This window comes from Archocentrus centrarchus, unplaced genomic scaffold, assembly GCF_007364275.1.
Source record: "Archocentrus centrarchus isolate MPI-CPG fArcCen1 unplaced genomic scaffold, fArcCen1 scaffold_35_ctg1, whole genome shotgun sequence".
NCBI lineage: Eukaryota > Metazoa > Chordata > Actinopteri > Cichliformes > Cichlidae > Archocentrus > Archocentrus centrarchus.
The window spans coordinates 85,001-96,277 of NW_022060262.1; the positions used below are offsets into that span (position 1 = coordinate 85,001).

The window sequence follows — 11,277 nt, forward strand, 5'->3', positions numbered from 1 at the left end:
GCCTCTATTTCACCTTGTCCCAGCATCTTCCTCTGTCCCTCTGCATATCCTCCTTCACTACATCCATGAACCTGTTTTCTTTCTGTCACAACTGATCCCTGACACTCATCTCCACCCACTGCGCCCTGCCTGCACTCTTCTTCAGCTCTCTTGTATGTTGTTTTTTTTTCCCTCTAAATTATCATATTTTCAATATTTGGCTCAGTTTTTTGTGTTTTCTGAAAAAAATGAAAAATTAATTTAGGCCATTATTTTAGGAGGTTGGTGATACTCTGTTTCTTTGGATGGTTGACCCCAGGTATTTAAACCTGTCGACCTTCACTGCCTTTGTTCCCTGCAGCTTCACTGTTACCTTCACCTTTCTGGGCTGTCTTTCACCTGCTTCTTCTTCTTCTATTTGTTCTCTACTTTCATTACAGATCACAATCTCATCTGTGAACATCATAGTCCACAAAAACTCCTGCCTGACCTCATCTGTCAACCTGTCCATCATTGCTGCAAACAAGAAGGGGCCCAGAGGAGATCCTTGATGTAATTCTACCCCCACTTTAAATCCATCTGCCACTCCTACCCCTACACTTCACCAGTGTCTTGCTGTCCTCATCCATGTCAGAAGTATATGAGGGTGCTCATATACTTCTCTGCCACTCCTGACTTCCTCATGCAGCATGTAAAAAAGGAGTCTTCCTCACCCACAGACGTTAATGACAGAGTTCAGTGCTGGGCTCAATACTTTTCACCTTCTAGCTTTTTCTAATAAAATAATATTAGAAAATGGTGACTATATTATTAGAAAAGAGTGACTACATTTCCATTATATACAGATGACACCCTGCTGATCTGCACATTATCATATATATCATATCCGTTATCATGTTACCATGTTATATGCCAGCATGTCCTGTATCATGTGTTTAATAGTTATATGTAGTAATTCTGTATATAATTCTGGTGTGTTTTTTAATTAATGTAATATTCAATATAACTGATATGCATTTATATTCTACATTGGTATGGTAAGAGAAATACACAAACAGGAAACCTAAATACTTCTTAATTCTTTTGAAGTTGACTAAAGAAATATTAAGAGAAGTTAACTGACTCATTACATTTCCTGATAGGTAAACTCATCAGTGCCAGCCTGCTGCTTTCCCCACAACTAAACAAAAATCAGAATGTCAGGAAGTGGATTCTGCTCATCTCGATGCAGTGTTTTCAGTGGGAGAAACATTTCATCACTCAGTGATGAAACTGAGACTTCTTCAGTCTCAGGTGACTGTAGCTTTCCCCAACCTGATGAACAGTAACGGTCATGTGACGTGTAGGCGCTTCATAGGAAAAGAGCATAAAGGTCATATGACCTTTACTGTTCACATAATGGCTGAAACAATCACTATTGCCCAACAATTAGTCACAAGCTCAGTTTCATGATTGTTCATGTGCAAACCTGGACACTGGAAATTTTGAGTGTGCATCAAAACAAACAAAGTGCTTCCAAGCATATCGTCTCTTTAAGCAGCAAAGGCTGTGGGTGTTGAGGGGTTAAGATTGTGCTGTCTGAAGCATGAAGTGATAGTAGGACAGGATGTGGTGTCTCTGAGCAACACCAACCACACGCAGCAACACTTTGCTACCTGCTCGCATGCAGCATGTGGAGAACACTTAAAATATAACTAGAAAATGTTCCATTTATGGCACTACTTCATAATACTGGATCCTCTTACTTTGAAACAGACACTAATAGTACAGCAACCTCAATCACAAATGTGCATGAGATTGAAAAACTGTAAAACTACAGTATTTTCATATGGAGTTATCTTCAGACAAGATAAAGATCTGACCTACTTACTAACCTTGGTTTGTTGTGCAGCTCAGCAGTGCGGTCACAGCTGAAGAGAAAAGACAGAATACTTTGAGGTTTCAGACTCAGGAAGGCATGCACGGTGTGTTAAAGCCTGCAGCGCATCACAAAAGCCCACTTTTAACTCTTAACTCCACACATCTCGAATGGGGGTGCTTGTTTGGCTTTATTAAGCTCATCATGAAGCTGCCCTTTTTCACAGCAAAAAAAGTCATGTTTTGAAGCTGGAAACATTGCTAATACAAAACTGATCTTAGCAGACAGAAAGTGTTTTAAAAACATCTAATTCAGTCCCTAAAATCTGTGACTGTGCTGCAGGGCAACGTTTTATTTACAACAATCACTTTCGCTTTTATTGTAAAATTGACTTTTTAAAGGCTTTTGTTTTGAAAAAGCTTTTTATTAATGCTTTCAGACCTTAAAAAAGTAAATAAAAATCCCAGGAACTAAGAAATGCTATAAGAACATGTTAAATGAAATGAAAAGTTATTGGGACCAAACTCTATAAACAAACCTTCAAACATATTAAGACATCAGGACTGCAGAGGAATTATGTAGTTTTTTTGTTAAACATGTTGTACTTACAAAGCAGCCAGAGCAGAGCTGTTTCTTCCATTGTTTCTCTTGAGTATATTATACACATGTTGGTGAGGTCATAGTCACATCTGGTAAAACCCTCCTCCTTCCTGACTCTGTGAGTGTGTGTGGTGTTGTTTTATGATCATGTAGCCTCATTAGAAATAGTTTGTTTCCAATAAATAAGCACACATACTGAATCTGTTCTTGTCATCAGATTTTTTGTTTTAATGTTTATCCTAAAATGTTAATGAAAAAGAGATAAATTACATGTTAATTAAAAAAAAGCTGATTTTTTTCATCCTGTTTGTCACAGTGGTTCAGTTAAGAGGAAATGAGATGGAGGTGTTTTTCAAACTGAGCCTGAGAGCTTCTCTGTGCTTTAACCACTAAAATGTGGTGAGAAAAAAATGCCCAGCTTGTCTGGTTCAGACTGGTTTAAACAGCTTCTGTAACTCAACTGACCCATTAATCAAACACTTTCTGAATAATGAAGCTTATCCCAACCAACTTCAGGTGTGAGTTATGGTAGCCCCAGGACAGGTCACTACACAGAGCTAAAGCAACTTAAAATCACAAGTTATCTTAACTTTCGTCTTTTTTTGACTGCTGGAGGAAGCTGAAGAACCTGGAGAGAACCCATGTAGAAATGGTGCAAATATGCAAGTTCTACACATCCAGAACCTTTCTTGCTTTGAGGTGTCAGTGTTAGCCACACATTCTAATAAAAGTAAAAACGGCTTAAGATAAAGGTTCTTTGTTCTTTTGTAAAACTGGCATTCAATGGTTCACAAAAGATGGCTGAAAGATGAATGAATAAATAGTACAATGTCTATTCATCCATCCATTTTCTTCTGCTTATCCAGGGCTGGTTTGTGGAGGCAACAGCCTAAGTAGAGCAGTCTAGGCCTCCTTTTCACCACCCACGTTGTCTGGCTCATTCTGGGAAACCTCAAAGCATTTGCAGGCCAGCCAAGAGCCATAGGCTACATTCAAACTGCAGCCTGAAGTGACCCAATCCGATTTTTTTACACTCATGCGTATCCAATCTTTTCAAATGTGACCTGTGTCTATATGGTCAGGTCACATTCATCCAACCTGCACCTCATTGATACTCGACAAACGTCACTATTCTGCATCCTGTTAATGCGAAAGTAGGAAGGAAAACAAACTCAGTTTCGTAAACACTGAGCAAGCTTATTACGTGTAACATTATCACATCCTCTACTGCGCATGCGGGACACTTCGTTTGCAGTTCATACACAGATCACATACAAGTCGCATATATTTGGGAATGTGAACAACCACGCAAAAAAAAAAAAATTGGATTTCACAAAAAATCGGAATTGGTCACTTCAGGCTGCAGTGTGACCGTAACCATAATCTCTGCAGCATGTCCAGAGTCTGCCCTGGAGTGTCCTCCCATTAGGAGGACAATACCTCACCCAGGAGGCATCCTAATCAGATCCCCCAACCATCTCAGCTGGCTCATTTTGATGTGGACAAGCAGTGGTTCTACTTTAAATCCCTCCTTGACTCAAAATCTTGCAGTGGTATAGGGGTTTGTGGGCCTTAGTCCATGGGATCGGCCTTGTGTGGACTCAGCACCTGGTGGAGCCAATCACAGGAGGTGTTTATGGTTTGGTTGCAGCGTGTGTTGTGTGCGGCAGTCAGGGGCAGAGGTCCATTCTCCAGATGCTGAGGCTGGTGATTGGAACACATAACATCACTTCTTTGGTGGGGAGGGAGTCTGAGTTGGGGGGTGAGTTTGAGAAATAATGGCTATATACAGTTGGGCTCACCCTAATGCATGACTTAGGCTCCTGAACCAGTCTCCTGGAGAGGAGCTGGACTCAGAACCAACCTGGAGTTGCACTCAGCAAGAGGTGGTGGCCAGGGGTGGGTAATCCTGTAACCCCCAAGTTATTGCCTGTACTTTGGGGTTTCTCCTAGTGAATGAGAGGGTTGTTTCCCTGTGGTTTGGGGTCAGAGAATGGGTTCTGACTGTCATCTGTGCTTATGCAATTATTGACAGTTCCGAGTACCCAGCCTTCTTGGAGTTGCGGGGTGGAGTGCTCGAGGGTGCTCCATCTACGGTCTCAATTTCTTAGTGGAAGATTTTAATGCTCACATGAGCAATGACAATGAGACCTATAGGGGTATGAGTGGAAGTAACAGCCCACCTAATCTGAACATGAGTGGTGTTCTGTTATTGGACTTCTGTGCTAACCATAATTTAACCATAACAAACTTCATGTTCCCTTATGAATACCCTTATGTTTAAACAGAAGGGTATTCATAAGTGCACATGGCATCAAGACCCCCTAGGTTACAGGCCTATGATAAATTTTATAACTGTATCAGCTGTTCTGAGGCTGTATATTCTGAACAGCTGGGTGAAGAGAGAGGTTGAGCTATCAACTATTCACCATCTGGTGGTGAATTGACTCAGGTTGTGTGGAAGGATGCCTCCAGCAGAAATTCAGTAGCATTCTTAAGAAGACTGGAGCACACTGAGTCTGAATGGACTATATTCTGCACTTCCATTGCTGAAACAGCGGCAAGGTGCCTGATAGTCTCCAAATTAGATGATGGACACCTTTTGTGAATGGAGCCATCAAGCTGAAGGAAGAGTCCTATCAGGCTTGGTTAGCTTGTGATATCAGCAGGCCAAATGGAGCGCAGCTCTGACAGTAGCTGAAACAAAAATTGAGATGTGGCAAACCATCTGATGACTCACGAGGGAAAAGTGTCATGGCGTGTGTTCATGGGTGTAGGGGTTGGAAAGGGTTGGGATGGGCTAATCCTCCTTCCTTGGGCAGAGTCTGGTTCTTGGCAGTCGGTGGTCACACCGGGATTTCATCAGCTCGTCAAGGATCGGGTACTTAAGGATCAGAAGAGTCCCCTACTCTTTGCCTGAGAGTCTGCTACCTTCTCGTGGTAACTAGGCCTTTGTATGGGAGCCTATGGTGTTTTGGGGTTCCATGTTCAGTTTTATCTTTGCTGTTTTTCCTTTGTGCTAAAACCATCTTTTGTGTTTTTCTCCATCTCAGGATTTGGATCATTACACCCGCTTGGTACCACCTGCCTGCCCTCTCTCACCCCTTCCACAGCTACGGATTCCATCAACATGCTGACTCATTAAAATCCTCAAGCTGACGTAATATTAAATAAGGTCTCCTGTGTCTTCCCCCCTCTATCAGTTATTCCCTGGCTCTTGATTCTCACATTTATTCAAACTCTCCTTCTCAGGACTCTCATGCAAGTGCCTCATAGCTTCATGGAAGACTTCGAGTTATTGTCTGCTTGTGCTTTGTGAAATACATTGTTAAATACGTTGTTAACTCTTACGTACGTGTTGGGTTTTGCATTTGAGTCCTCTTTCACAAAGTGTGGTTCGTGATGCGTAACAGAAAGCAGTGCTCTGCTCACACAATGTAGTTAAATCTCGGATTCAGGAGGAACAATGTGGTTTTCATCCTGGCCATGGAATGCTGGACCAGCTCTTTATCCTTTTTGAGGATATTCAAGTGTACGTGGGAATGGGAGTTTGCCCAATCTGTCTACGTGTTTTGTGGATTTGGAAAAGGCATGTGACCTTGTCCATCTGGGTGTCTGATGGGGGTGCTTCAGGAGTAAGGGATGTCTGGCCTGTTATTACAACCCATTCAGTCCCTTTACAACTGTAAGGAGCATTTGGTCTGCATTGCTGGTAATAAGTCTGAGTAGAGTGCTCACTCCAGGTCAGGGACAAGTTGTTACCTCCTGTAGTTCATGTATTTAGGGGTTTTATTTAAGTGAGGGAGAGCAGAGTGGGAAATTGACAGGCAGATTTGTGCAGCGTTTGCAGTGATGTGGACATGGTACTGGTCTGTGAAGAGAGCTGAGGATAACAGGAACACTGTCAATTTACTGTTCAATCTATGCCCCTACTCTCATCTATGGTCACAAGCTCTGGGTAATTACCAAAAGAAAGAAATCATGGATAAAAGCAGCAGAAATTAGCTTTTTTCTAAAGGGTGGCCTGCCACAACCTTAGAGACATAGGAGCAAATAATAAAATAAACAACATTTATTTATGGACAAAGTTTAAACCAAAAAGAAGAGAAAAAAATTAACAGAGCATTCTTACAAGCCAGTGAACCTCATTAAATCATCCAGTTTTTGCATTAAATACTGACAAATACAGGTCGAGTCTTCAACCAGGACAACTTAAATGCAAACTACAAAATTGTCCTAGAGCATGACAGAATAGTTTGACACAAACCTTCCTGTCAACAGGCCCCACAGCCTGGTGTAGTTGTGTCTTGCAGTCTGTGTGAGAGCCCTTGAAGGTCCAGTGATCTACCAAATGTTTTATTTTCCAAATTATTTGTGAGAAATAACTTGAACACCATTACACTAACAACAGTAGTCTGATGTATTCCCAACCTCTAACCCTAACCCTGCCTGATGTATTGACACATGGAAGGATGAATGCATCCATTTATGTTGTTTATGCCAAATTCTGACCCTACCATCTGAATGCAGGCAGATGGAATGCAGCAGAAATCGAGATTCCTCATACCAGGAGATCATCGGTTTTCCAGCATTGGTGAGCCAGAATGTCTGTACTTTTGTCACCTCTGATGATTGTAATGACTGACGCCCTCTTTCGCACCTTGGTGCATGTGATAATGCACATGAACAGTAGTGGGTCATAAACACCTCCAGGGGAATATGCCTAGTGGGGCTTAAATACTTGGGTCTCTCCACCTTTCAGATGTGAGGCAAAACATCTTCAAGAAACTTCAAGAAGTCCACTCAGCTTACCAGAGACTGTGAGGTTAACCTTGTTACTGATGATGCCCTCTCTGGACTCAGACCAGTAAACTCCACTGTCCCATGGGAGGATGGCAGTGATGTTACAGGAAGAACCAGCTGGTTTTCCCCACCCAACTCCACACTGAGTCCTCTGCAGAGCTGGATGGACTCTGAGGAGGCTCTGAGGAGGCTGTTGTTCTCCTCACAGCTCAGAGACACAAAGCCATCTTTAAACAGCTGAGAAGTATTGGGAAGTCTATGATCAGTGCACACATCAGGTCACATCAGGTAACAAAACCCTTCTTTTTCCTGACTGCCTGTGGGCTTCAGTGCTGTGGTTTCCTCTTTAGAGAAAGTGAAGAGATTTTTTTCTATGTTCTCTTAGAAAGAAAATATTAAAACAAGAGACTCAAAGATGACACAAAAAAAAATCCCCAAGTCAACAAAATAAGCAAAGGAGAATACTGGTAAAGCCAGGGCAGATTTATTTATTTCATAAGTGACTGTTCTGATGGACATAGACTAGTTAACTGAGTTCATCTGAAAATGTGGTCACTAAGGGGCATCAATCTGTAGATTTATTGAAAATTACTGTAATGATACAGGAAATACATTTAGCCATAGACTGATATAAGTTCACATCACTTATAACAGGGTCATTTCTGTACATTACAACAAGCAAAGGCACACATAAATTATAATAACAGCACTGAGAAACATACAAACATTCACAGACTTTGAAATATAATTTCAAACCAGAAACACTACCAATGGAGCACAAAAGTCTTCATAAAACTTAAAGAAGTCCAGTCACCTTTTTCAAGCTCCGGAGACATCTTTCAGTACTTTGAGACATCCATGTTGTGCTAAAAATCCTGTTCAACAACTTGTATATAGCAGTGAATAAAATTTTTTAAATGGTTCTTGAGTGACGTGAAGTTGTATCTCACTTAGTATTATCCTCTATGTAGATGACAGTGCATTATCATTTAATTATGAATATATATGCTAAAGACCAATGTGTTCCACAAAGCATTTGTTAGGTTTAATAGCAAATAAGGAAGCTTGGTCTACTGCGTTATTTGTAAATGAGCCACAAAATAGGCCAGTGAGACAGCAAACAGAGAAATAGAGAAACAAATAAAACTACAGTCAAAGACTGATGATCACACTCAGAAAATACTTAAAATATTTAAACATTTGTGAACATTTCCCATCTAACCTGAAAACAGCATCAGGCTTCATTTGGAAATTTTAAAGATCTTCCCATCAACATGGAGGCAGATTCAGAAGTGATGCTCTATAGTGACATCATCATAGTCATGATCCAATCTGTCCCCTGCCTGTGTGGACTGGGGTTTTACCATAGAGACAGGCAGGTCATTTCCTGTGAACATTAGAAAACTGTATCAGCTGAAGAGTTCAGATGGAAAGGAGTTAATCATCAGCATGTTGATTGGTCAGTGAATGAAAGTGTTACCTGTGGCTCTGCGTCGATATAAAGACAGCATGTGGATAGTGGAGATGAAGTACGGAAAGAAAACCACCAGGTAGCGCATCAGTGTAAAATCAAAATGCAGGAGGGGTGTTACAGAGGGTAAGAGTCCAGAATTGGTTGTGGTTGCAGGTCTACCTGCAGAGAGAATTCCACCTGGTCAGGTGGATGTGTGGACAAAATAAGAACTGAAATCAGAGTGAAGCTCCTCACCTGTGACAGTGATCCAGCTGGATGGAGACTCTCCATGACCGCTGATCTCACACTTGTAGAGGCCTTCATCAGACCTGTTAACATGCTGGATGGTCATGTGACCTGTAGGCTGCTTCCTGATGAGGGAGCCATCTTTATAGAAAGCAGCTGGGAGGTTGGAGGGAGTGGTCTTTGTTTGACAGAGCAGAGTGACGTCATCTCCCTCCATCACAGGGAGGACAGGACTCTGCAGGATCACTGATCCACCTCAACACAGAGACAAACTACAGCATTTCATCCATTTACACACAGCTTCATCAACACTAACTCCACATACTCAGCTTACCAGAGACTGTGAGGTTAACCATGTTACTGATGGCACCCTCTCTGGACTCACACCAGTAAACTCCAGTTTCTAATGGGTCAATGTAGCTGATGTTACAGGAAGAACCAGCTGGTTTTCCCCACCCGTCTCCACACTGAATCCTCTGCCGCTTGCTCGTGTTTCTCCTCAGAGTCCATCCAGCAGAGCTGTCGTTCTCCTCACAGCTCAGAGACACAAAGTCATCTTTAAAGAACTGAGAGCTGCTGGGACTCACAGTCAGACAAGCTGTGAGGAAGAGGGAATGATACAAATCTGTTTTCAACAAAACAAATAAGTGGTTCCAGCAAAATAATCTCTGCAAACACTTTTTTTTGCATTAACATGTTAAATGTACTGTTATGTTTGAAAAGTGTCCCTAATATTTTTAGCACTCATTTCACATACATGCCCTTGAGGGTGAATTATTTGGAGTTTTACATAGTCTTCATCTTTTTGTCATATAGCTACAGTAATTACATAGTTATGTTATTCCAGTCATCTATGTAGTATTTACTGTCAGCTGCAGGTTTGCCCTTAATGAGCAATCTCTTTACTCTTGCACATCTGGATGTTTTACTTTCTCCATAATGAGACTAATGATAGAAGGCATAAAATGAAAGTTATATTAATCAGTATCTGTGGACTGGACTTGAATCCCCCAGGCTTTGCACTTTTCTGTGGTAATTTAAAATCTTTCTGCAGTGTGTAAGAGATTAATCAGTGATCACTTTAATGGCCTTGAAGAACACATTGTGTTTAGTGTTTCTGCTGTTTGGAATTCTCAATCCGAAGCCACATCTTCCTACCTTTTAAACCTCTTGTTTGTTAGGGGGAGGTATTTCAAAGAAAAGTCACTTAAAGCGGAGGGAGCCCTAAACAGTTTGTTTCCATCAGAGTATGAACTGAGTGGCTACATTAAGGCCCAGGATAAGAAAAAGGATTATGGAAGTATGGAAATGAACACTTTAAAATGTGATAGAAAAAGTTTACACACCTTGGTTTGTTGTGCAGCTCAGCAGTGAGATCAGAACTACAAATAAAGAAAGTTGGGTTAGTTTGAGGTTTCACTGCAGAGTGTGGGAAACATGCACCGATGGTTGGCCAAATGAGCACAGGAAGTAGCAAACCATGCAGTAATGTATATAACAGGCCAGATGTATGCAATGGGGAAAAAATCAGAAAGTAAGCCTTTGGGGTTTTGTTTTCATAGTTTTGAAAAACTTAAATAAAAAGCAACCTCTTATGGCTTGTCACTGGTCACAATGTTGGCTTGTTTCAGTCACTTTCTTTGAATGTGTTTGAGTCAAAAAAATCTTAACAGTCACTATTTGACACCTTAAGAGGTTTAGTATTTTGTAATAAAAACATTGTAAGACAATTTTTTTAATCTTCTTTCTTTTGTTGCTACTTATCGCAAGAAAGCTTAGATTCTTTCAGTTATCCTATGGAGAGGCATTATGTGTGACAACAGCTGTAATACTCAAAAATCCAGTATAATCTACAAGGTTATATATTCAATTCTTAGCCCAGAGATGAAATCAAAAGGTGGACTTACAGATCAGCCACAGCAGAGTCGCTCGGTTTGTCATGCTGCTTGATGATATTAATGAAGTCTATGATCAGTGCATGGTCACATCAGGTAATGAAACCCTCCTTCTTCCTGACTGCCTGCGGGCTTCAGTGCTGTGGTTTCCTCTTCAGAGAAACTAAAGAGATTTATTTCTTTGTTCTCATAGAGAGAGAAGATATTATTAAAACAAGAGACTGAAAGATGACAGAGGAAAAAAATCCCAAAGTCAACCAAAAATAAAAAAAAGCAAAGAAGAATACCAGTAAAGCCAGTGCATATTTATTTATTTCACAATAAAGTGACTCATAGCTTCACTAAAACAAATATTAAAATATTACTATTTTATATTGCAAGTCCTGTCTTCCAAGACTTCTATGGCTGCACTAAATCTTGTGTTTCTTTGAAATAGAATTTCT

General features: G+C 40.8%; 1 protein-coding gene across 1 annotated transcript; it reads right to left on the reverse strand.

Moving 5' to 3' along the window:
• Positions 1 to 8,492: 8,492 nt before the first annotated feature.
• On the reverse strand, positions 8,493 to 10,880 carry LOC115776611 (low affinity immunoglobulin gamma Fc region receptor III-like). The gene is made up of 6 exons (XM_030724337.1): positions 10,847 to 10,880; positions 10,286 to 10,321; positions 9,274 to 9,537; positions 8,949 to 9,194; positions 8,721 to 8,873; positions 8,493 to 8,627 (listed from the first exon to the last, which is right to left on the reverse strand). The coding sequence occupies exons 1-6, from the start codon at positions 10,878 to 10,880 to the stop codon at positions 8,527 to 8,529; spliced, it is 834 nt and encodes a 277-aa protein (XP_030580197.1). The 3' UTR covers positions 8,493 to 8,526.
• Positions 10,881 to 11,277: the final 397 nt, after the last annotated feature.